At 42.2% G+C, this 26,817-nt stretch overlaps 2 protein-coding genes across 5 annotated transcripts in view; one reads left to right on the top strand and one right to left on the bottom strand.

Moving 5' to 3' along the window:
• The first annotated feature begins 1,026 nt into the window (after positions 1-1,026).
• On the top strand, positions 1,027-9,928 carry GNG10 (G protein subunit gamma 10). 3 transcript variants are annotated; one of them, XM_015436865.3, is made up of 3 exons: positions 1,027-1,164; positions 6,583-6,714; positions 9,022-9,928. In XM_015436865.3, the coding sequence occupies exons 1-2, from the start codon at positions 1,084-1,086 to the stop codon at positions 6,706-6,708; spliced, it is 207 nt and encodes a 68-aa protein (XP_015292351.1). In that variant the 5' UTR covers positions 1,027-1,083; the 3' UTR covers positions 6,709-6,714; positions 9,022-9,928. The 3 variants fall into 3 exon arrangements, with proteins under 3 accessions (XP_015292351.1, XP_015292350.1, XP_065386297.1); XM_015436864.3 differs by having other exon boundaries at positions 9,019-9,928; XM_065530225.1 differs by lacking the exon at positions 9,022-9,928 and adding an exon at positions 8,791-9,002.
• Positions 9,929-26,410: 16,482 nt separating this feature from the next.
• SHOC1 (shortage in chiasmata 1) overlaps positions 26,411-26,817 on the bottom strand; it is a 108,333-nt gene continuing 107,926 nt past the window's right edge. For both annotated transcript variants that reach the window (XM_015436862.3, XM_005581073.4), the window contains one exon: positions 26,411-26,660. In XM_015436862.3, the coding sequence (XP_015292348.3) occupies positions 26,560-26,660 (101 nt within the window). In that variant the 3' untranslated portion in view covers positions 26,411-26,559. The remainder of the gene's footprint in view (positions 26,661-26,817) is intronic.

Below are 26,817 nucleotides of genomic sequence, written 5' to 3'. Positions count from 1 at the left end.
AAATTAGCCGGGCGTGGTGGTGTGTGTCTGTAGTCCCAGCTACTCAGGAGGCTGAGGCAGGAGGATCACCTGAGCCCAGGAGGTGGAGGCTACAGGGAGCTGTGATCACACCACTGTGCTCCACCCTGGATGACAGAGCAAGACCCTGTCTCCAAAAAAAAAAAAAAAACAGGGGGCAGCAGAGTAGAAACAATGATGACAGTTAAATGGTGAGATGAGAGTGAGAGACGCTGAATTTAATTTTATTCTGTATGTTTCACGAAGATGTCAGGGTCTGGGATTTTATCTAATTTACCATACTCACTCCACCAAATCAGGTTTCTAAATGAGCCTGTTACTGTTTCATGGAGATCCGGTAGATCACTCTAGATCTACCGGATCACCACTAGAGAAGTCAATCTACCACCAAGGAAAATGAGGCTAATCTCAGAAAAAGCGGAGTCAAAACATGGAGGATGAGAGCCCCAAAATTATTATCTGGGTAATTGAATTCACTAGTTTAAAGTCCCTGGACTTTTCAGTTACACAAGCCAATATATTACCTTTTGCATTGTTCAGTTTAAGTGAGTTCACTCTACCGGATCTCCACGAAACAGTAACAGGCTCATTTAGAAACCTGTTGCAGCCTCATGAAAATCCTATGAACTATCCTTGGTTCCCTCGGGGATACTGTCTGGCAAGGCCCCTTATCTCCCCAACTCATGTCACACCTTGACTCCAGTTCTCATTTCTCAGGGGTGCGTGTTGCTGCCGCCCACTCCATCCTCGCGTCCCACGCCCTCGCGAGTCCTGCATATCCTAGGGGCGCCAGCTTTGCGGGAGGACGCCCCGCTCGGCGGGTCCCCGCCTCGGTTCCAGGCCCAGCTGCAGGTGCCACCCAGGTTTCCAGCGCTGAGGAGCGGAGAGCACTGCCAGCCCGCTGGGGTCCTCGCTGTCTCTGGCAAGCGGCTCGGCGCCGGGTGGGCCGGGGCGGCGGGGCGGGCGCAGCTGCTTCCCCGCCCCGGGGCGGTGCCCGCGCTCGGGGCTGGCGGCTCCTCCCCGCCCGGCCGGGCCCAGCAGCCCTCGGAGCCCAGCGCCGCCGCCATGTCCTCCGGGGCTAGCGCGAGCGCCCTGCAGCGCCTGGTGGAGCAGCTCAAGTTGGAGGCTGGCGTGGAGAGGATCAAGGTGCGGGCCCTGGGGACCCACGCTCCGGTCCTTCGCCCGCGGGGCGTGAGAAGAGGAGGCCGGCGGCCAGGGCCGGGCGTCAGCGGGGGAACGCGGGGGCGGCGGCGAGGCCTCGGCGGGGCGCGCGGGGGGCGGCGGGGTCCGCGGTAAGGGAGCGCGCGGGGCAGGTCGGGGGCCCGGGCCCGACAGGAGGAGGCCGCGCCTGGGGGGCCCCGCGGTCGTGGTCCGGACCGGGTCCCTGGGGGCGCGCCCACTCCAGAAGGTGGCCGTGGTCAGTTCCTCGGAGGGCTCCCGGGATGCCGGCGACGCGCGGGCCGGGAGGATTGGACCCAGGGCTGGGGAGGCCAGCGCAGGGCCGCGAATTGGTGATGGATTGGTAGGGTGAGAGCGAGAGGGAGGAGAGCCAGGATGCTCGGGTTTCTGTCGTCGTGACGGGGCGGACGGCGCTGCCACCCGCCGAGGTAGAGAGGAGCGGGAGCGGGTTTGGGGAAGTGATGAGTTCGGCTGTGGACCTGGGGACTCCGGGGAGTCATCCTGGAGGTATTTGTCCTCATGGCCTGAAGCTCAGCGCCCAGGGCTGAAAGAGGTCATTCAAGCGCATGGGGGCGAAAAAGCCTCTTCTATGAAGAGCAGAGCTCAGAGCCTGGGACCCGGGGACCAGGCACACCGATGGCCGGTGGCCGAGAGAAGAGGAAGTGAGAGACAGCAGGGTTTCCCAGCAAGGAAGGAGGGATTTCCAAGAACCGGGGGCTCAGTCATGTCCAGCGTTTAGTCAGTTGCCTAAAAGGCGTCTGCTGTAGAGCTGTGTTTAGCAACGAGTGCAGCATTATTTGCAGAAGGTCTGTAGGAAGGAACACACCCGCGATAGTCCCTGTGCCTCAGTGGCGCCTTTGCTGTGTGCCTGGCGCTGCTACAGGGAATAGGGTGGTTCTGGAGGGGAAGGTAAACAGCAACTTAACGGATACATAGCATCGCTTCACATGCTAAGTGGAGTGAAGATTATAAACAGGGTAAAGGGAGAGAGGCTGTGGAATGCAGAGGTCTTGGTGGTCTATGTGTTAGTAAGAGCAGAATCTGGGCTGTCTTAAGGTAGGCAGACTTTTTTCTTTTTGAAGAAATCTAGTTTTAAAGAGGAAATAAGGTGTTTTTTAAACTTAGGAAATGCAAAGCCATGTTTTAGGGTTGAGAAGAAGGAACAAATTATATTTTTAGGTTCCAGGGAAGAAACAAATGGAAGCCAATGGCTGGTAGAGGAGACAAGGCTACTTTGGGGGCGGGGGCCAGGGGATTGGTGGCACAGCTTCTGAGACAGGAAGAAAGAAGGTAAGGATGTGTGTAAAGATAAGTTTCTAGATGTGGGCTAAACTTATATGGTGACACTTTGTGAAATGGGAGGCCACGTTTTCTTCTAAGACAGAGGAAAGGGTAGTAAGGGAGTGGCCCCTGAGCAGGCACGTAGGTGCGCTGTGACTCTGAAGGCCCAGCTGCTGTGAGAAGGGAGACTGCTGGTCATATTTGTGATTTTTTTTTTTTTTTCTGCAGCAATCTTTGACCGTCCTGGAATGTGAGTGCTGAAGGTGAACGGTAGTTGAAAGAGGAGTGAGTTAGCAGGGGAGGTATGCCGGAAAGGTGGAGGTGGGGCCAGAGGGCAAGGGGTGTGAAGGTCTGGCCAGAAAGAGGCTGAGCCTAGATGGATAGAGAAGGAATGGAGCCAGCCTGCTGGTGATAGGTGAGACAGAAGGGGAGGAAGTGATGCCTGGTGATCTCGGTGAGGTCAGAGCAGAATAAAGGAAGAATAAAGGAGGCAGCACCCTGGATGGGAAGGAGAGATTGTGATCAGAGAGTAGGATACTGGAGTGTAAAATTTCAGAAGTGGAGCAGTTACAGGTGTTGTAACTGGATCTGTTAGCACTGAGGAGAAGGCTGTTTGAGGGGAGGAAGTCAGGGAACTGAAACCAGGGTTGTTGGAAATTCACAAAGACAAGGTGGGGACCTGAGGTGGAAAGGAAAACTGTGAGCCAGTCAGGTGCCTGCCTACCCGCCAAGTGGCTAAGAAAGAGGAAATACATTCTTTTTTTCTTTTTTTGAGATGGAGTTTCGCTCTTGTTGCCCAGGTTGGAGTGCAATGGCATGGTCTCAGCTCACTGCAACCTCTGCCTCCCAGGTTCAAGCGATTCTCCTGCCTCAGCCTCCCAAGTAGCTGGAATTACAGGCAGCTGCCACCACGTCTGCTAATTGGCTAATTTGTGTGTGTGTGTGTGTGTGTGTGTGTGTGTGTGTGTGTGTGTGTGTGTGTATATATATATTTTTAGTACAGACGGAGTTTCACCATGTTGGCCAGGCTGGTCTCGATCTCCTGACCTCAGGTGATCCTCCCTCCTCAAGCTCCCAAAGTGCTGGGATTACAGGCGTGAGCCGTGGCACCTGGCGGGAAAGATATTCTTACCTACATTTTAAAAATGATGATGAAACCGAGAGCCATATAACTCAGGTGAGTTGCCCAAGCTCACAGTAAACTTATTTACTAATAGGATAATAAACGTATTTAAGAGGTGCGCTCATGAAAGTATGATCTGCAGTACCTGGCTGCGCTTCTCTCAGACAGTACCTTAGAGAGTCACAACATTCTAGGGTCTGGTCTACCTCATTTCAGGACTCAGTGTTGGATGTGCTTAGCATAGCCAGAGGTGTGCTTTGACAGACTTGCTATCTGGAAAATAAACCAGGACCGATTTTCTAGCTTAGAACAGAGGACATCCCTTCCTGGCTATAGGAATGTTTGGTATCCTTCCAAGAACTCCTCCTTTAGAAGAGCCGCTCAGAAGTTGCTGGGTAAACACGGGCTCAAACCAAGGAAAGTCAGGTAACCTGCGTGGAGGTTATCCCACCTCCAGTGGCAGGGGACAGCTTGCAAGTATTTGGGCTTATAGTCTCCCAGCCCAGAGCCTCTCTCCCTTCCTAGTGTTAGAGAGATGCTGACCACGTTTACTCTTCTCTTACTTTCTCTGCATATCCCCTTACCTGAACTTTTTGACCATGTTCTTGAGACTTGAGTTCAGTTAGTCTCATTTCTCCAGGGGTCCTGGAAGACAGTGTCCTTCCATCTACCATGTGTGGAGTTTACCTGTTACCCCAATGCAAAGATAGTAAGCCTGAGCGTAACTGATTCTCGATTTCTTTTGAATTAATAACTGGTATATATAACCATTAATTCCAATTATAATTAACATGAAAATGTCAGAGCTTCTATTGAGAGAAAAAGCAAACTTCAGCATTAGCCTGGTAATATTATATTATGGTTCTATATTTATATAATACGGAGTAAACTGTCATTACATTAATGCAACCAAAATTCCTAGAGCTGTCCAGAAACTTGGTAGCAATTGTAGCATAAACAGTTAATTTTCCAGTTATTTGGAGGCTTGGAAAATTAACACAAACGAGTAGTAATACCTGAACAGCAATCAGAACCATTTTTGTACAATATGGGTGAATTTTATTGAAAACACCATTTTTTTTTTTTTTGAGATGGAGTCTTGCTCTGTCGCCCAGGCTGGAGTGCAGTGACCCGATCTTGGCTCACTGCAAGCTCCGCCTCCTGGGTTCACACCATTTTCCTGCCTCAGCCTCCCTAGTAGCTGGGACTACAGGTGCCCACCACCACGCCCAGCTAATTTTTTATATTTTTTTAGTAGAGACGGGATTTCACCGTGTTAGCCAGGATGGTATTGATCTCCTGACCTCATGATCTGCCCGCCTCAGCCTCCCAAAGTGCTGGGATTACAGGTGTGAGCCACGCACCCAGCCCAAAACACCTTTTAATGCAGAAAAAAAGTACAATGAGGAAAACCTCCAAGTAGAATTATGCGTCAAATGGAAGATAAGAAAAGGGCTAATGATATTGTATCAGTTAGTTTTTGCTGCCTGACAGACCACCCCAAAATTTAGTGACTTAAAACATTTATACTCACAGTTCTTAGATGGACAATTTGAGCTAGGTTCAGGTGTGCAGTTCTGCTGATCTTCTGGGCTCTCCCATGCATCTGCAATCAGATAGAGTGTTGGCTAGTGTTGGCTTGTGTCTGGGTGATTTAGAATGGCCTCACTCGCATGTGTGCAGGTTGATAGGTAGGTGCTGGTTCTAGCTTACCGGTTCTCCTCCACAAGATCTCCAGGAGGCTATCTTGGGCTTGTTCAGATAGTTGTCTTACCGTTCCACCTGCACCAAGAGAGGTAGGTGCAGAGACTCTTGAGGACTACCCTGGAACTTGCCCTTTATTTCTGCCACATTCTACTGGTCAAAGTCAGCCCAGATTCTTTTGTTTTTTTGTTTTTTTTTGAGACGGAGTTTTGCTCTTGTCACCCAGGCTGGAGTGCAAGGGCGCGATCTTGGCTCACTGAAACCTCCACCTCCTGGGTTCAAGCGATTCTCCTGCCTCAGCCTCCTAAGTAGCTGGGACTACAGGTGCGCGCCACCACACCTGGCTAATTTTTGTATTTTTTTTTTTTTTTTAGTGGAGACAGAGTTTCACCATGTTGGTCAGGCTGGTCTTGAACTCCTGACCTCGTGATCCACCACCACTCGGCCTCCTAAAGTGCTGGGATTACAGGTGTGAGCCACTGCGCCTGGCCGCAGTCAGCCCAGATTCAAGGGGTGGGTCAATAGACTCTACCTCTTGGTGGAAGGAGCTGCAAACTATTGTGATCACGTTTGCAGTCTACCACAAATGTATTGCTATATGTTAGCGCTATTCCGATGGCTTTACATGTGTGAACTCACTTAATTGTTACAGCAACCCAGAGAGGTGGGAGGTGGGTTACTATTTCTAATTATTTCACAGATGAGAAATCAGCTACTGAGATGTTGAGTAACTTGCCCAAGGTTATCTAGGTAGTGACAGAGCTGAATTTGAGTCCACGCAGTCTGGTTCCAGAGGCTGTACTCCTAAACAGTAAGCTATAATGCCTCAAAAGCAAGGCGGAAGAACTTTATCACTTGTTTGGAGCAGACTGAATAAGCCTTCAGACTTGTAAACATTAAGACAATTTGCTCATTTGGCAAACTTGGATATATCAGTGCATGTTTTATATAAGTGAAAATTTGTAAAGGGAATGCTGGAATGAGCTATTTCTTTATCCATTCAGTCTCAAAACTAGATTTCTAAATGGATCAAAGATACAGCTTTTTCTTGCTTTGTTGAATAAGCAGCTAAACCAAAAACTATCTAAATTGAAGTTTATGGAAATTGTATCCTTTCCTCTTTGTAGCTCAAGTATTAGAACGTTCAGCAGAAAGAGACTTTCGGAGGTCACAAAAAGTTGCTATTTACCAAGTTGGACGATCATTTGCAGAATATCCTTGACTGCCGGACGGCTTGGCCGTGAGCAGTGTGCCATGTTGCTGTCCCTTTGTTTCAGGTCTCTCAGGCAGCTGCAGAGCTTCAACAGTACTGTATGCAGAATGCCTGCAAGGATGCCCTGCTGGTGGGTGTTCCAGCTGGAAGTAACCCCTTCCGGGAGCCCAGATCCTGTGCTTTACTCTGAAGACTCGTGAGTAATGATACACCATTATGTCTTGGGCCCCTAGCATTATCACAGGGCTTCCCAAAGGACTTGAGCAACTGAGTTTTGAATGTCTACAGTTCTTGGGGGAATTAAAATAACAGCCAGCAAAATGCACAACTTTCCCTGAAGGGTGATTCTAGTGTATAGTTACTTTGCCGGTAGAATACATCTAATTAGGACAGTCTGAAGTCTCTTTGGCACTAAGTCATGAGATGCCAATATCCGTCTGTACTTGAGCTCTTTAATTGAGTTGGCTGGTAGTAATTTCTTTTCTTTTCTTTCTTTTTCTTTTTCTTTTCTTTTCTTTTTTTTTTTTTTTTTGAGACAGTCTCACTCAGTCGCCCAGGCTGGATCTTGGCTCACTGGCATGATCTTGGCTCACTGCAACCTCCACCTCCCAGGTTCAAGCAATTCTCTTGTCTCAGCCTCCTGAGTAGCTGGGACTACAGGTGCATGCCACCGCGTCCGGCTAATGTTTGTATTTTTAGTAGAGATGGGATTTCACCATATTGGTCAGGCTGGTCTCGAACTCCTGACCTGAGATGGTCCACCCGCCTCAGCCTCCCAAAGTACTGGGATTACAGGCGTGAGCCACCCCTCCCGGCCAGTAATTTCTTGACCTTAAGCCCACCCTCTCTGTCCTTATAGTATCCCAGGGTTGGGATTTGGTACTCTTGGGACTAAGGACTCCCCAGAGTGGGAGATGTGGGCCTACCACCCGCTGTGATTTCTGTCCTAATGGTTTTCAGAATATATCTCTATGTTTTAATGGAGGAACAAATGTAGCTACTGGGAAAAAGTGTGAGTGGGGTTAAAAGAGCTTTAAAAATTGATAAATGAAAACACCTCTCAGGTAGCATATTAGAAATTTCATGGGTTTGAATACTTTGTATTGGGGTCATTTTCACAATGTGTTTCCCCTGTCACCACTGAGCTCTGTCGCCCAGGCTGGAGTGCAGTGGCACAATCTTAGCTCACTGCATCCTCCGTCTCCCAGGTTGAAGCAATTCTCCTGCCTCAGCCACCCTAGTAGCTGGGATTACAGGCGCATGCCACAATGCCTGTCAAATTTTTTTTGTATTTTTAGTAGAAACGGGGTTTCACCAAGTTGGCTGGGCTGGTCTCGAACTGGCTGGTCTCAAACTCCTGACCTCATGATCTGCCCGCCTTGGCCTCGCAAAGTGCCGGGATTACAGGCGTGACACAATGTTTTTTTAAGATGACAAGGGCATGAATTATTAGAGTCTTTTGGGACCAACATATTTCAAATGATGTATTCTAAGGGCTGTTTATACAGTAAGTAATTATCTTAGCTCCTTCTTCACAAGTAGCAAAAGGAAATTGTTCACATTTAAAAGAAGGAAGCAATCTATCAAATCCTATTGTACTTTTTAATGGAAAAAGTTCATATTTATGGTGTTAAGATAATAGTCTTATGTTGGCATAGCATTTTTCTTTTTACAAAGCTCTTTCCTTCCTTTCCTTCCTTTCCTTCCTTCCTTCCTTCCCTTTTAAAAATTGAGATGGAGTCTCTCGACTGCACTGCTGGAGTGCAGTCGCATGATCCTGGCTCACTGCAACCTCCGCCTCCCAGGTTCAAACAGATCTCCTGCCTCAGCCTCCTGAGTAGCTGGGACTGCAGGTGCGCAGCACCATGCCTGGCTAAGTTTTGTATTTTTAGCAGAGATGAGATTTCACCGTATTGCTCAGGCTGTTCTCAAACTCCTGACCTCAAGTGAAGTGACTTGCCCGTCTCAGCCTCCCAAAGTGCTGGGACTGCAGTTGTGAGCCACTGCACCCAGCTTTGCAAAGCACTTTCATGGGTGCTGCTCATTCAGTGGTGTGGTTTAGATGTCTTTCGTATTCACCTGTTACTGTCTTTTTTTGTTTGTTTGAGACGGAGTTTTGCTCTCGTTGGCCAGGCTGCAGTACAATGGTGCAATCTCAGCTAACCACAACCTCTGCCTCCTGGGTTCCAGCGATTCCCCTGCCTCAGTCTGCCTAGTAGCTGGGATTACAGGTGCCCGCCACCATGCCTGGCTAATTTTTTTGTATTTTTAGTAGAGACGGGATTTCTCCATGTTGGTCAGGCTGGTCTTGAACTCCCGACATCAGGTAATCCGCCCTTCTTGGCCTCCCAAAGTGTTGGGGTTACAGGCGTGAGCCACCATGCTTTGCTCACCTGTTGCTTTCTATTTCGTGAATACTAAAGTACCCTATGAAATGATGACTAGGTAATTTTATAAATAAATCTTCCTAAAGTGAAAACCAAACCAACTCTTTTTCCAGTAGGAGAGAAGTTCGCTGAGGAATGCCTTCAAGCGCAAAGGGACGAATGACTGCCTTCAAGTCTCAAGAAAACACTTTTCCCTAACTCTAATTAGAGATGTTTTAGCTCTTTCCTGTGGCCTGGTCCTCTAGCGAAAATCACAGAAATTCATGAGTTTCTACTTGAGTGAGGAAACTGGGTGAAGGAATAGAGTTTTAAATAGTAATAGCCCGTTTTTTTGTGCAAGTACTTTTATACATAAGACAAACAAAAACCTTACCACCAAATATACCAAAATGCACCTGTTTCATAAGTGAGTTACTAATATTTCTATACCTGGAACATCATGTATGTTTTATTTACTGGATGTTTACATTTTAAGAAGGAAAATAGTTGTGTTTATTTAAACTTGTAAACTGTTGTTCCTGGAAGATATTTATACCGTAAAAAATGTGTTCTTTTCTCATGAATTCACAACTCCTAAATGAATACAAGAAAGTACAAATTGCTGGGAGGAAGAATAGGCTTTACTAATTGACTGATGTCTTGATTTTTCTAAATGGGAAGATTGTTTTATTTTTAACACTAAATATAGGAGCAGTTTCTAGCAAACTTTTTTTGAAAAGTTAATGTTATGATGTGCATTAGGCTGCCCCATCGTGTATATAAATGAAGCAGATTCGATCTTTGTATTCTTAAGTTCCTCTACTTTGTAGTTTTAAAAACGTTTAAAATGTGACCCACAGAACATTGTAAATGGTTAAAAACTAACATGAACATATTACAACCTAAAATAATTCTTAACGTCACAAGTGTTTTACTTTGATGATGTGCCTTTGATTTAATTTGGGACACTTTTTTAGAAGGATACATTATTCATGTCTGTAACAGTCTTTGAAGAGCTTGGAAATAAAATTTATGCTTAATTAATCATTTTTCTATGACAGCAATATTTTGTGTCTGATTTTGTATTAAGGACTCTTGGATTTCTGTTTGCCTGTGAGATTGAGTGCTGGAAATGAGAGAGTGAAATTCTTGTTTTTAAGTCTGTAGAATTTTGCAAATGTCCTAAAAAAATAGATAACTGTATAACATGAAGAAAATGTCTCTATTAATGGCAACATTTGTTCTCTGAAATAGCTATGTATAAACTCATAAATAAACAGAAATATCTGTGAGTGTAAGTAGTGTTACAATAGAGAAAATAGAAGTCATTAGATGGTAACTCCCTTAACTTTTAGCCACTGAACTCCTAGATCTAGTGATTGGAATCCCTTCCATTCAGTCATAATTCAGGTATCTCTTTTATAACCTATGTGTTCTCTGCATCTGTTTCACCTTCTCTGAAATTTCCCACTACCAGTGATCCTTTCTCCTTCATCTTCAAGTTCTCTGCTGGACGCTTTCTTTCTTTCTTTTTTTTTTTTTTTTGAGACAGGGTCTCACTTTGTCACCCAGGCTGGAGTGCAGTGGCGCTATCTCAGCTCAATGCAGCCTCAATCTCCTAGGTTCAAGTGTTCTTCCCATGTCTGCCCCCCCAGTAGCTGAGACTACAGGCGTGAACCATCACACCTGACTGATTTTTGTATTTTTTGTAGAGATGGGATTTCGCCATTTTCCCAAGCTGGTCTTGAACTCCTGAGCTTAAGCAATCCACCCACCTCAGCCTCCCAAAGTTCTGGGATTATAGGCGTGAACCACTGCACCTGGCCTCCAGTGGACCTTTTCTATCACCATTTGGCATGTTCCATTCTGTCTTAACAACAATAGCATTTTTAAAAATCCCCATTGAAAAATAAAATTCTCTTTTGATTCCACTTCCCCTTTCAGCAAACATTTGATAAGATAGCACAATAAAACTATAAGCATCTCACTTATAGATGAATATAGATGCAAATATCCTAGATATAAACAGACAAAATTCAGTAGTTATAGTAAGAGAAAATACAGTTAGATAAAACTGCTTTAACATAAGGAAATCCATCAATGTAATTCACTACTTGAATCACTTAAAGAAGGGAACCTATGCCAAAAAGTCATTTGATAAAATTCAATTGTTGTTCTGGGCCGGGCGCGGTGGCTCATGCCTATAATCCCAGCACTTTGGGAGGCCGAGGTAGGCAGATCACGAGGTCAAGAGATTGAGACCATCCTGGCCAACATGGTGAAACCCCATTGCTATTGAAATTCAAAAATCAGCTGGGCATGGTGGCGCGCCCCTGGAGTCCCAGGTACTCGGGAGTCTGGGGCAGGAGAATCACTTGAACCCAGGAGGCAGAGGTTGCGGTGAGCCAAGATCACGCCACTGCACTCCAGCCTGGCAACAGAGCGAGAGACCTCGTATCAAAAAATAAATAAATAAATAAATAAATAAATAGCAAGCTGTTCTGAATAAAAACTAAGTAGATTAGTGAAATGAGAGTAGAAAGAAATTACTAAGATGATAAAGACAATTTTTTAAAACCAACAGCCAATATGGTGAAAGACTGACACATTCAGGATATCAGGAACAACATAAGAATACCTTTTATCACCACTATTATTCAGCATTGCTTTGGAAGTCTTAGCTAATGCAGTAAGCTGAAAAAATGAAATGATGTAAACATTTTAGAAGAATTATCTGTATTTATGGGTTATATAATTGTACACCTTGAAAACTCATGAGATTCTCATATAAGAAATACTTGAATTTATAATAGAATTTGGGAGGCTAGCTGGATAAAAAAGACATAGGAAAATAACATTTTCTATACTGACAATAGCTGGTTTAAAATGGAAATGGAAAGTATATCCCCTTTCTACTTTAATGATACAACTATAAAAATACTTGGGAATAAACAAAAGTGCAAGGGCCATAAGAAAGATTTTATTGATGTTATAAAACAGTGTAAATAAATGGAGGGACATGGCAATTCTAGGATATGAAAACAATTTTGGCCAGGTGCTGTGGCTCACACCTGTGATCCTAGCTCTTTGTGGGGCCGAGGTGGGTGAATTGCTTGAGATCAGGAGTTTGAGACCAGCCTGGGCAAGATGGTGAAACCCCATCTCAACAAAAGATGCAAAAATTAGCTGGCTATGGTGGCGTGCACCTGTAGTCCCAGCTACTTGGGGGGCTGAGACAGGAAAATCGCATGAGCCCAGAAGGTTGAGGCTGCAGTGAGCTGTATTCATGCAACTTGACTCCAGCCTGGGCAACAAAGTGAGACTCTGTCTCAAAAATATCAAACCCAAAAAAACAAAAAAACAAAAAACCCAACATAAAAATACAATTTCATTAAAATGTCAATCTTACTAAATAAAATTTCTGCTTAATCGTTAATCGTTGTGTGTGTGTGTGTGTGTGTGTGTGTGTGTATAAAACATGAGGGGATGGGCATGGTGGCTCATGTCTATAATCCCAGCCTAGGCAAGATAGTGAGACCTTGTCTCTTAAGTTTTTTAAATTAAAAAAAAAAAAACCGCTTGTAAAAATCATTACAGACCAACAAACAAACAAACAAACAAAAGCAAAAACCTCTTGTAAAAATCATTACAGACAAAAAAAAAAAAAAAAAAAAAAGGAAAAGCAGAGCCAGGCATGGTGTGTATTTGTAATCCCAGCTACTCGGGAGGCTGAGGCAGGAGAATCGTTTGAACCTGGGAGGCAGAGGTTGCAGTGAGCCAAGATCGCACAACTGCACTACAGGTATAGGAGAGATAATGGGCTAATATCCCTAATATACAGAATATTCTGATTGTATGTGATGAGAAAAAAATGAGTAAAGGGTATGAAAAAGCAATTCACAGAGGAGAGAATCCAAACGAAAGAGCACATAACTCCACTAGTAAGCAGGGGAAATGTAAAGACAGTGATAATGAGGTATCATTTTTCAGTCCCTCAAATTAGAAAACGAAAAATAAAAAGGCATATCCATTAAGAACTTACATGCCATGTTCTAAGTATTATGTGTATTAGGTTATTTACTCCTTATTGGTGTGACCTTGGACAATCAAATTCTCTGGGTCTCAGTTTCATCACCCATAATTATTTTTAAAATTTGGATAAGAATATCTTCTTTGTCTCCTTTGCAAAGATGTGGAAAGTGAGGCGCAGGTGAGTTGAACATCATCCATAATCCAACAGTTAATGGATGATAGAACTGCTATCCGATGTCGAGCAGTCCAGCTCTAGAGACCACACCCTAAACCACTGTGCTGTGTACCATTGCTGGTGAGGATGAAGGAGACTGGGCAGTTTTATACCTTATTAGGGTGTAATGTGCTATAACCCTTTGGGAGAGGAATTTGGCAAAATCTCTGTAAATCCCAAACAAGATTGAGGAGTCTGAGATCGGATTAACCCTCATGGCTTCAACTTCACTGTCATTCAGGTTTGGAGAGGCATGGTACAAGGAAGCAAAAATAAATAAATACAGAAATTAAGCATGAGGATTATGTCTATACAAGAACATTGGATGTAGTTACTGGTACATGGAACTAACTGGAAACAAATAGATCAGAACCCATCAAATTTTTGGGGGGATTTGAGAAAATGGCCCTAAAACTGTTGAAGTCAAATAAACTTAACTTGAGGCCCTTAAACTTACATTTCAGAAAGTAAGTGGAGAAAGCTTTGTAGTCCCTAAGGAAGACACTCTCTGAAGGGGTCCAAGGAGAATAATGGATAAGGGAGGACTTCCAGAGGGAGGAGCTGAGGATGGGGTGAGGATGGAAAACCATGGATAAGGGTTTCTTCCAGAGGGTAAAATGACGACCTACCAGAGGAGGGCCTTCACATCTGCACGGCTGGATTTCAGAATGCTGACCACTGACTTCCGTGTGTCTCTCATTCTTTCCCCTTCTGCATGGGAAGTTCATTGAGTCTCCCGCTCTTGTGTTTTTAATACTGGTATGTGAGAGTGGGGGAAATGACAACAGATAACCAAAAAGTTTCTGGTCACTAGACTTTCAGGAGCCATATCTAGCCCTGATGGGGAAAAACGAGCATTACCTCATAATCCCGGCCTTTGAGCTGCCTGCAATGACTAGCTGAACTTTGGTTTTCCTCTCTTGAGGTGGGACTCATTGTATTCTGTGTGTGAGAGGATGAAAGAAATGGCTATTTGGGGACCAGAATGGTAGAGTGCAGTAGAGAAGAGACTTTCTAGCTCTTCACCAAATCCTATTTCTTTTCCTTTCCGGGCACCCTGCTAGAAAGATTACAATTTGCAGCCTCTTTTCTAGTTAGATGTGGCCATGTGCCTCTGGGCAGTGGAATGTTTTTGCTCTTCCCTTGTTTGCTGTCTGTTTGGAAGTAAATACCCTGGGTGGGCTGGCAACCGTGTGTTGAAGATGACAGGCTCTCTCTGTGACTCTGTGGAGTGGAGTACTCTCTTTGCCCTAAGCAAGTGATCTCAAGTGGTCAAGAAATAAATTTCTCAATGTTAAGCCACTGAGGTTTCAGGGCTTTTCTGTTACAGCACCTAGTACTACTGTAACAAATACAACCTAGAAAGCTATCTATGATATAATAAGTACAGTCTTCCCTTAATATACGTGGGGGATTGGTTTTAGGATGCGCCCCTCCACCCCACTCCAGTTGACAAAAATCTACTCATACCAAGTCTGGCTGTTGGCCCTGCAGAACCTGTGTATATGAAAAGTTGGCCCTCCCTATAAGTAGGTTTTGCAACTGGCAAATACTGTATTTCCTTCCTTCCTTACTCTCTCCCTCCCTCCCTCCCTCCTTCCTTCTCTTTTTTTTTTTTTTGATGGAGTTTTGCTCTTTGTTGCCCAGGATGGAGTGCAATGGCATAATCTTGGCTCACTGCAAGCTCCACCTCCTAGGTTCAAGCGATTCTCCTGCCGCAGCCTCCCGAGTAGCTGGGATTACAGGCGCACACCACGATGCCCTTCTAATTTTTGTACTTTTTAGTAGATACGGGGTTTCACAATGTTGGCCAGGCTGGTCTTCAACTCCTGACCTCAGGTGATCTGCCCACCTCAGCCTCCCAAAGTGCTGGGATTACAGGTGTGAGCCACCCCGCCTGGCCAAAATACTGTATTTTCTATTCACATGTTATTGAAATAAATCCACCTGTGAGTGGACCTGGTAATTCAAACCCTTTTTGTTCAAGGGTCAACCATATAACATTAAAGAAGTGGTAGCTTCAGCTTAGCTAAGTTGAGTTGACATCATAGCCATATACCATGTCTTATATCCAAATATTCCCCATGTTCAACGTGGTTGATATTTACAGCTTCACAGATGATCGTCAACTGTCATCTAAATCAAACGGCTTAATTTTTAATTTCCTACTGCTTCATATTAAATTCATTTTTCTTCATAGTTATGCTAAAACTAAATAGGCTCAAGTCATCACACTAGAATCCCTTATCTAGCTTTTTGATTACTAAGTTAAGGTGTTTCTATTTAGCGGCAGGGGCAGACTAGAATGGTGGATTGGTTATATTGACACTTTGGGTGTAGATAGATGGTGGTCAGTTTAAGATGTTCTGAGAAATTATGGCAAAAATCTTCACATGGGAGTTGATATGCGCAGAAACTGCCATAGTGATGGTTTTTCTCTTTGATGAGAAGCAAGCGCGACTGATGATGACTACCATTCTTTTTTTTTTTTTTTTTTTTTTTTGAGATGGAGTCTTACTCTGTCACCCAGGCTAGAATGCAGTGGCATGATCTCGCCTCACCACAACCTCCATCTCACAGGTCCAAGTGATCCTTCTGCCTCAACCTCTTGAGTAGCTGGGATCACAGGTGTGCACTACTACTCCTGACTAACTTTTTTATTTTTAGTAGAGATGAGGTTTCACCATGTTGGCCAGGCTGGTCTCGAACTCCTGACCTCGAGTGATCTGCCTGCCTTAGCCTCCCAAAGTGCTGGGATTACAGGCATGAGCCACCACATCTGGCCGTGACTACTATTCTTCAGTAAGGTATACTGTGTTCTTTCTGTCCCTGCCAAAAATTGCAGTCTAAAGCCTTTTGTTCAAAATTTGTTTGGATTATTATCCTGTATCGAACAGATATTTGTTAAAGTTCTTTTAATTTTTATTTATCTAGTTATTTACCTAGAAAAAGCTTGTCTCAGCATTTCTAAATAAGATTTTTTTTAAAAAGATGGTGACTGGAATATCACCATAAATCCTCTGTGGAAACAAAACAATTCCATATATCATGTTAAGTTTACCCTAACCGATTGAGGGATGGTATTTACCTATAAAATCAAACAGTTCCAAAATACTTTCTATCAACAGGATGGCTGGAAATCCCATAACAGTGGGGTTGCATCCCATAGGAGTAGCATAAACTTCCCCTCACAGCTCCCTTAATTCTAGATTGTTACAGGATGTAATGCACATTTTTTTTACCTTCTCATTTTGCAGGTTTCTTAGTATTACCAGATTATGCTGCAAATACACTTTCTCTTTTTTTTTTGCCATTTAATATAGATCATGGATCCAAAATGAACCCACAGGTTGATCCCTTTCTTTATGGGTATTATGTTTGAATTAGGAATAAGTCCAATAATTGCCTCAATACATGTCTTTTTTTTTTTTTTCAGCTCTGATTCTGGATTACTATAGTTTGCACTCTTCACCCCGCTCAACCCAGGCTACTCCACTTATTAAAATTGTTAGATCCCTTGTTTTAGGGCAGGCCTAATTATTGGGGGTATATAAGGAGCCTCCTATTGTGAGAGGCAAGGAAATGGGACATCCTGGTGTTTTTCCCCAGTTGTATTCTGAGTCTCAGTGGCAAGGGAAGGAATATCTTATGCCCATCCACAATTGGAAGAGACAGCTGATGTTTGGTGAGGCCCAGACTTAGGCTGGGCTTAGGGACTTGGAGTAAAGCCCCTAAAAAGACCTCAGAGGTGAGCATCACAATCACCAGCAATGAATTGAAAGGCAAGCAGTTCCCATTAGAACCCTATGTGGATGTTGTATTTTGTGCTGCATTCTTACACTGTATGCCATGTTTCATATAGTATTTTTCTGTATCCTTTTACGTTTAGATACACAAATACCATTGTGTTTCAATATTCAGTACAGTAATGTACCATACAGGTTTGTGGCCTACGAGCAATAACTTTTACCATATAGCTTAAGTGTGTAGCGGGCTACCCCACCTGGGTTTGTGAATTATGCTCTATCATGTCCACACAATGATGAAATCGCCTAATGATGCATTTCTGAGAATGTATTCCTGTAGTAAGCATGCATGATGGTAAAACGGTAGTAGAAAGAGGAAAGTAGGACAGGCACTGTTAAGCCAAGTTAAGCTTGTTTCAAAAAGGAAGAAGTGATTAATAGTATCAAATGCTGAAGAGAGGTCAATTAAGGTGATGTCTAAATGTCCTTTGGATCTAAGAAGGTAGAGGTTAATTATGGTAGTGATAGGGTGATAATTTCAGAAGTCAGGAAATAAAGGTGGATTATACTTGTGGTCTTCAAACATTTTTGCTTATATGCAACCTAAATGAAATAATGTCAGCCCTGTGTATCTCCATGTTACAGTTGGCATCTAAATGTTTATCATAAGTTTATCTATAATATATATCATAAGTTTATATATATCATCATAAGTTTAATATATATATAATTTAATATATAATTTTATTAAAATTACAGCATTTTAACATGAAATTATTTCATTCTTCTTTTAAATATATTCAGTGGAATACAAATACCATCATCATTTGAAACCTACTGTCATCCATTTAAAAATATGCAAACCATACTCTCCTTTAGTCAGAAATGTTACGTGATTCTTTTTTCTTCTCTAAAATCATACTACCAATTTACTTTCCCCACATAATTTAATCCTGTCTCAATCACCCTTTTATTGCCCCTCATCTCCAAAGTCATACTACATTGGTTTTGTGAAAATGGATCTGGATCCTTTAAATATCTTTCCTTTGCCAACTGGCATAATGCTGATTTGTTCATAGAGGGTGTTGGGGAGATATTCCAGGAGGAAGGAACGGGTATGTCTTCCTGGATCTCACGTGGTTTTCTCCAGTGCTAGGCAAAGTGCAGCTTTTTCTAGCTCTTCATGAAGGCCGTAGTGCTGTAGCTGGGAGCCTCAGACAATGTGGCTCTGAGTCTTAGCCCAGGCTGCTGCGCCTCATACCCTCTCCTCAGTGCCTCATGCATACTTGCTGGGGCCCTACAGTGATGGCCATTTAGCAAGCCAGTCAACTGACCTTTGCTCTGCACCAAAGCCCAGAGCTTTCCAAGCCCAAGCTGTACACAGAAGCGTGGTAGGTTTCTACAGAGGGCAGCCTGTTTATTTCCTGGTTCCAGCAATGCCTACAGTGGTGCCACAACTCTCTCTACGTCCCCCACCTCCATCAACTCTGGCTCTGCTGTGTGCAAAAGGTTTTTTGCCCACAGCCCTCCTGTCATGAACATTGTGTGCTCTAGGCCTTATCCTGCCTACCAGCCTTGGCCTGCCAATGCCCCAAAGGGTTGTTCTTGTTTTCCCAGCAATTATAGACCAATTCTGGCCCCAAATAAAATAAAATTTCTTTGTTGTCCAGTGGGCTACAACCACACCTTCTTCAAAGAGGTCTTCAAATAGGTGACCAGGTTTGTTTTTCTTTTGGGCTCTCCCTCAACTTTAGGGTACCCTTAGAGTTCTCATTCACAGCTTAATACATTTTTATATTAAATTTCCTCCGTTTAAATTACCGTGCAGTTTCTCTCTTGGTTGAACCCAGATTGATGCAAATCCTAATGTAATGTTTATGCTTGAAAGCCTTTTATGATCAACCTATCATACTTCTCTGTAATAGGATATAAATAAATTGAAATAATTAAAAAATATTTCTTGTGACCTTAAGACTATAAGTTAAATGGTTTTTCTCAATTACTAATTCAATTTATTTAAGTACAAGTGTTCAAAACCACATAAATATATTATAAATTTTGATAATTAAATATGAAAAGAAAATACATATTACAAATGCATGATATTACTTAACTAAGAGGGTAGAGAAATGGGGGCTGACTTTGGAAATGACTGGAACTCTAAAGACAAACGGATTGTTCATAAGCCTTGTACACTAGTTGGTGAAGTTGTTTCTCATGGGGTATGGGCTAACAAATCTGAACCTACCATAGATATAAATTGGGATTGAACAAAACAGTAAATGGATAGAGGATGGTGGGAGTTAAGTGTCTCACTGTTGGAGTGGGGGTTCGGTTTACAGATAAGCAAGCAGGGAAGCTATAATGAACCGTGTGGTACTGGATTAGAATACAAATGTAAGAATGAACTCATGTTTATCTTTCTTGTTTTTCTTTTTTCTTTTTTTTGAGACGGAATCTTGCTCTGTCGCCAGGCTGGAGTACCGTGGCATGATCTCGACTTGCTGCAACCTCCGACTCCCTGGTTCAAGCGATTCTCCTGCCTCAGCCTCCTGAGTAGCTGGGATTACAGGCACATGCCACCATGCCCAGCTAATTTTTTTATTTTAGTAGAGACAGAGTTTCACTATGTTGGCCAGGATGGTCTCGATCTCCTGACCTCGTGATCCACCCGCCTCGGCCTCCCAAAGTGCTGGGATTACAGGCATAAACCGCTGCACCCGGCCGAACTCATGTTTTTCTTAATATAGATATTGATGGATAGATGTAGATAAACTTGTAGATATATGTATATACAGAGATGACTATAACACATCTATTTTTAGCTCTGTTTGCTTAGAGGGCCTTGGAGCAAGGACACTTCAGTAGCAATGAGCATATCCAGTGCCCAGATTTTGGTGGCTAATGCCATTCTCCAACAAAGGGTACTAGAGCTCCTTGGAGAAATGACTGATTCTAGAGCTGGGGCAAGGAATATACTAGATGAGTCTTGATATCTTGTAATGTGAGAAAGTAAAGAAGTGGTCAAAAAACAAAATGGTGGGGATTTATCTAAGGAACATAGGAGCAAACGGAAAGAGCTCCCATTGGCTAAACCTAGAATAATTTAAACTTTTTTTTTTTTTTTGAGACAGAGTCTCACTCTGTTGCCCAGGCTGGAGTTCAATGGCACGATCTTGGCTCACTACAACCTCTGCCTCCTGGGTTCAAGAGATTCTCGTATCTCAGCTTCCCAAGTAGCTGGGATTATAGGGGTATGCCATCACACCTGGCTAATTTTTGTATTTTTAATAGAGATATGGTTTCACCATGTTGGCCAGGCTGGTCTGGAACCCTTGACCTTAAGTGATTCACCTTCCTCGCCCTCCCAAAGTGCTGGGATTATAGGCATGAGCCACCACACCTGGCCAATAATATTTTTTAAATGTCATATTGAATTATAAACCTGCCTTAGTCCATTTTATGTGGTATAACAGAATACTACAGACTGGGTAATTTATAATGAAGAGAAATTTATTTGGCTCACTGTTCTGGAGGCTGGGAAGTCCAAAAGCATGGCATGAGCATCTGGCAAGGACCCTCTTGCTGTGTCATCCCACGGAAGAGACAAAAGGGCAAGAGAGTGCAATAGGGCAAGAGAAAGGGGGCTCAACTCATCCTTTTTATCAGGAACTCACTCCTATGGTACTAACTAACTCACTCCTGAGTTATAATAATATAACTGCAATAATACCATTAATTCATTCATGAGGGCAGGGTCTAATAAGCTCTTAAAGATCCTTCCTCTCAAAACTGTTGCATTGGGAATTAAGTTCTCAACATTTGCCTATTGGGGAACATGTTCAAAGCATAGCAAACCCTTAGTATACATAAATATCTATGAGTAAGTACTATATAAATAAATAATTGAATAAGTAAATAAATTGGGGGAGAAGAGATAAATCTCCTGTAGAGAAAGCTTCCAAATAATTTATATAGATACCCTTTCCTCAAGGAGGTGGAATATAAATCCCTACCCCTTAAATGTGGACTACACTTTAGCAACTTATTTCCAAAAAGTACAATATGGAAAAGGGTAGCAAGTAACTTTTTAATAGGAAACCTGGCAAATGGTACCTTATCTAGGTGATCAAATTTAACATAATCAGTGGTGAGTCATGTTGATAACATGTACCTTTGATACTATGTATTGAAAATGAAACTTTAATTCTGTAGTTTTCCTCCTCAAAGCGCATAACCCAAGTCTAATCACGAGGAAAACATCAGACAAATCCAAATTGAGAAATATTCTATAAAATACCTGACCAGTATTCCTCAAAACTTCAAGGTCATTAAAAAAAGGCAAATTTGAGAAACTGTCACAGCCAAGAGGAGCTTAAGGAGACATGATGGCTAAATCTAACGATATATCCTACATGAGGGTATATATCTCCTATATAAGGATACATCCCTATAGGAGATCCTATAACATAAATAGGACATTAAAGAAAAACTATGAGCTCTGAATAAAGGATGGACTTTAGTTAATAATAATGTATCAATATTGGTTCTTTAGTTGTGACCAATGTACCATAGTAATAGTAATGTAAGATATTAATAATAGGAGACATGCGGTGTTTTATGTTTGGGAACTCTTTATACTATTTTCGTAAATTTTCTGTTAATTTCCTCTAAAATTGAAAGTTTATTTAAATATTGGCTGGGCATGGTGGCTCACGCCTGTAATCCCAGTGCTTTGGGAGGCCGAGGTGGGTGGATCACCTGAGGTCAGGAATTCGAGACCAGCCTGACCAATCTCGTGGAACCCTGTCTCTACTAAAAATACAAAAAATCAGCCAGGCATGGTGGCTTGCGCCTGTAGTCCCAACTATTCAGGAGACTGTGACAGGAGAATTGCTTGAACCCAGGAGGCAGAGGTTGCAGTGAGCTGAGATCACACCACTGCATTCCAGCCTGGGTGACAGAGCAAAATTCCATCTCAAAAAAAAAAAAACAAAAAAAAACTTTATTTAAATTTTAAAAAGTAAATGTAATGGAAATGCATCTCTTAGTGAGAAGAATGGGATGTTATGGTGGTTTAATTAAAGGAGATTTTGCTGATCCCAATATTTCAAATTGTTCCTTTATTTACTGCTCTGGTAGTATTTAGATCTTAGGTCTTGGACCTTAGTAAGATTCAGGATGGGTGACAGATATATATTTATTTTGCAAAGTGGAAGGACAATTGTAAAAGTGGAGGATGGAAAAAAAAAGAACCATTGTGATGTGTAGGTCTCAGGTGTGTTCTCTGGCTTGGGAAACAGTGCCTGTGGAAATTAAAGGACTGGAAATTTACTCTTTTACAACCGTTGGTGCCTATGTACTCACTCCTTGAAGTGTCTTTGTAATATGCTCTAATGGTAGGTGTACCTCAGTCTAAAGACTTCTGATATATATCATCTTGAGAAGTTCAGCTGTGAAAGAGAACAGAGCAGGAGTAGTTGGAGAGGATATGAAGTCTAGAAAAGCTTCCTTCAGAAGCTTCAGTACATTTAAATGTCAAGGGGAAGGCCATTGTTGAGGGGAGGAAGGAAGGGAGACGGCATGTGGACTTCAGGTTTAGCCTCAGAGTTTTGAACATGGTTTAGAGAAAGCTCTATATAGAGGTTATATGCACAGCTCAATTTATAATAAAATGTACTTTGTGTCCCATTTACAATGTTAACATTATAACATTATCATTATTATGGTCACTGCCTTGCATACTTTGTCAACTCCCTTGCCCCACTCTCACTTTTGCTTCCTTACACAGTCTTGACTAAGCCGCAGCCCTTTTTTTTTTTTTTTGAGATGAGTCTGGCTCTGCCGCCCAGGCTAGAGTGCAGTGAGGCAATTCCAGCTCACTGCAAGCTCCGCCTCCCCGGGTTCACACCATTCTCCTGCCTCAGCCTCCCGAGTAGCTGGGACTACAGGTGTCCGCCACCATGTCTGGCTAATTTTTTGTATGTTTAGGAGAGACAGGGTTTCACCGGGTTAGCCAGGATGGTCTCGATCTCCTGACCTCGTGATCCGCCCGCCTCGGTATCCCAAAGTGCTGCGATCACAGGCAGGAGCCACCGCGCCGGCGCTGCAGCCCTTTAAATGCAATTCTCTGTCTGTGTTTTCCTCCTTTCTACTGAGCACCCCTCCTCCATGTGTGACCTATTTAATGCTCTCACTTCAGAGTCATGAGCACTAATTTAAGAGGATCTTTATATTTTCTGGCGAACATACACTATAGTTCCCCATTCCCTTCACTCTCTCACTCTTTAGGTGACTGTTTCATAAATTATTTCTTCTCAAATCTCCAATACAGTCTCCTTCTTCACTCTCAGCTTCCTTGCTTTCATATCACTGAGGTTGAAAGTGACTCTAGTTTGTCCTGGGAAGTTCCAGTTTATCTTCCCCATTTTGCTTCCAGCTCTCCTGACAATGAGCTTAGCTGACCTGAAGTGACTTCAGACCCAACACCAGATGCAAAGGCAACTGTCTTACATAACTTTTAAAGAAATTCCCACATTTGTACAAGGCCTAATCCTTATAATAAACCCTTTATTCTATAATACTCAGTGGTTCTGCTTTTCTGATCAAAGAAACAGAAAAGTTAAGAGGAAAAAAATAGAAGCAATCAGAAGAGAATGACCATAATCTCCCACCACATCTATCTGTATCTCTGCCTATAATCTCAATGGTTCTTCTTATGTCTGTGGACCAACTCTCTATGGTCCTAGCCAAGACTAACTCCCTCCTTTTCTGCACTATATCCCATGTCTTTTCACCTTTCCAGGGACTTCTGTCCAGCAAATCTCTGTCTCTGTCTCCATTAGCATTTGCTCCTGTACTGGAGCATTCCATCCCATCCATTTATTTACAAACACTGTGAGATTTTTCTGTTAAAACTACCTTCTCTTGACTTCTTCCTCTAGCCAATACCCCATCTCTCATCTATCCAGCAAAAGTTTCAGAAAGAGTTGTCTAAACTCCCCATCTCCTGTTTTCCTTTCCTGTGCTTTCTGGAATCTATTATAATCAGGCTTTTGCCCCACCATTGCTCCGAACGCTGCTCCTATCAAGATCACCAAAGAGCTCCACACTGGTAAATCCAATGGTTCTCTTTCCTCCTCTCATTTGATTTGTCAATAGCAGTTGACACAACCGATTACTCTCTCCTTCTGGAAACATCTTCTGCATTTGGCTTTCAGGAAATCTCCTGCTTTTTCTCCTACATCACCGATCGCTTCTTCTCAATCTCTCTATTTTCCTCTATTTCTGTCTAATGTTATCCCATGGCTTGGTGGTTGAAATTTTTCTATTTTCTATCTATATTCACTACCTTGGTAATCTCATCCATTTTTATAGCCTTAAACATCATCTATACTTTGATGACTCCCAAATTTATACTTTCCAGATTTATATTTTCTATTGAACTTGAGACTTACATAATACAAATACCTACTTAGTATCTCCACTTGGAAGTCTAGTAGGTATTTCAAATTTAACTTGCCCAAAAACTGAGCTCCCAAGCTCTGTAAAGTATACCTTTCTCATAATCTTCCCCATTGCAATAAATGACAATGTCATTCTTCTTAGGTCACAAACCTTGGTGCTATCCCTGATTCCTCAGCTGTACCTTCAAAATATATCCAAATGTATAAAGAATGACAACCTTTGTATTTATTACTCTAGCTCCTACTGTTAAAAGTTTGAGAATGTGTCTGTCCATATATTTTTCATGACAAAGCTGGAGTCAGCCTAAATGTTCATTAGTGAGAGAATGATTAAATATATCATGGCAGATTATATTAAGCAGCTGCTAAGAAGAATATGTATCCAGTAGTGCTGCTATAATATGACACAGGCATTCCTAAAAATCACCAAGCTATATAAAATCACACAATAACCACCACAGGGCCTGTGGGAAAATGGAGTTGGGGCTTAATATTAAAAAATTTTGCCAGTAACAGTAAAAAAAGACAGAAATCTAAAGAAAATGATAGCACACTTTTAAACATGTTAAATGATTAAGGAATACACAAATACTATAATACATTTGGCTCCTTACCTTGAAAAATACTCAAAGTTTGCTCTTGAGCCTGTAGGCCCCACTGTCCCACTGGCCAGCCCTGCCTAGCAGCCATGGTTGGTACCCTTTCTGCTCAAGGAAAATAACAAAAGAGAGATAGAAAAAGAGTGGGAGAATAAATAGAGAAAAATGGCAGAGACCTGAGAGGAAAGTGGGGAACAATTAAAGAAAGGGGAAGGTAGGAAGCTGCTTAGCCAAGTTGCAACTGGCGAGTTACTGTGAGGTGGTAGCAGGTGGGCTATCTAGCCAGAAAGTTGAGACACCGAATGTGGCATTAGCTACATTGTGTGGCTCAATGACCCTGTGAAGTGTGGTGTGTGTGTGTGTTTTGTGTATTCCTATCCAGCTTATTTCAGTTGGGTATCGTTTTTGAGTTCACCTAGTGTTTCTTGTGAACAAAATTGCATATCAGAATGTGAAATTCATCTTATGTCCACATTGTTCCCTGATACAGTGATCATTTTGGAAAATTTTTGAATTTTCAAAGGTCTATTTTAAAAAAACAGAAATGAGTTGTGCAACATACAGTATTTTATATATTGTTTTCCCCCTTTTTTTTTTTTTTTTTACTTTATGTTATGGACATCCTGCCTTGTCAGAGCACACAGACTTACATTCTTCTAATGGTTTCGTGGTATTCTATAGTCTTAAGTTGTTGGTCTATTCCCCTACTGATAGCATTTTTATTGTCTATAATTTTTAACTATTACAAATTATATGGTATTTCATTGTATAATTGGATATTTCTTTAAGACAGATTCCCGGAAATGTGGTTGTTGAGTCAAAAGATAGGAGCATTTTTCATCTTAGTGGGTTTACACAAACTGCGCTAAAGAAGCTGTACAAATAATATAGGAAAGTGTTCTTTTCTTCAATATGTAGATATTGGATAGTATGAATATTCAAAAATTTTGGCAACTGATAGGTGAAAAAACAGTAACATTGTTTTAATTTGCATTTGTCTAATACGTAATGAAACTTCATTGTGTTTCAAATGTTTATTGACAATGTTTGTTTTTTTCTGAGGAAATATCTATTCATATATTTTGCCCATTCTTCTATCAGGTTGTCTTCTTTCTATAAGTTTGTAGGAATTCTTTAAATATGAAGAATATGAACTTTTTTTCCTATTATCTGGGTTGCAAATACTTCATCTTAGTCATTTGTTCTTAAATTGTGTTTACAGAAAACAATGCTTTAAGTTGGAAGTTTTCTAACTTCAATTTTGTCCTAGGTTTTAACTTTCTTGATGTGGGAGGGTTAACTGCAGTGATCTTCACTTCCTGACTCAAAGGGTCAGGCTCTGTTGGAGACTCATTTAAATGGCTTGTGTGTAGGGGTGTCTGGAAGACATTTTGAATCTTATGATAATTATTCTACTAATTGATAAATTAGAATGTTTAACTTACAAAGATGCAAACCATAGGGCAGAATACATATTATGAATATTTAATACAGAAACACTGAGACATGTATGAATAATCGCATTTTCTTTAGTGTATAAGCAAATCTAAATAATTTTGCTAGTGGATTAGCATCAAAAACAGTACAATATTGCATGTAACATTGCTCTTCTCCTCCTTCAAAAAAACCTCAGCCGAGTCTGCCCATCAACTCTACCCGGGACTTTTTCATAGGCTAGACGTCGTTTTTTGAATTGTGGTACTTGTGAGTACATAAAACCTGTTAAAAGGAGAAAAAAGAAAACCATTTTATTGCTTACAATAGTAAAGTATAGGTTTTTTTCTTTTCCTTTTTTTTTTTTTTTTTGAGAAAGAATTTTGCCCTTGTCACCCAGGCTGGAGTGTAGTGGCACAATCTTGGCTCACTGCAACCTCTG

The sequence above is a fragment of the Macaca fascicularis genome, chromosome 15, assembly GCF_037993035.2.
Source record: "Macaca fascicularis isolate 582-1 chromosome 15, T2T-MFA8v1.1".
NCBI classification, from domain to species: domain Eukaryota; kingdom Metazoa; phylum Chordata; class Mammalia; order Primates; family Cercopithecidae; genus Macaca; species Macaca fascicularis.
The sequence above is the reverse complement of the archived record's forward strand: the minus strand, read 5'-3'. Positions and strand labels throughout refer to the sequence as shown.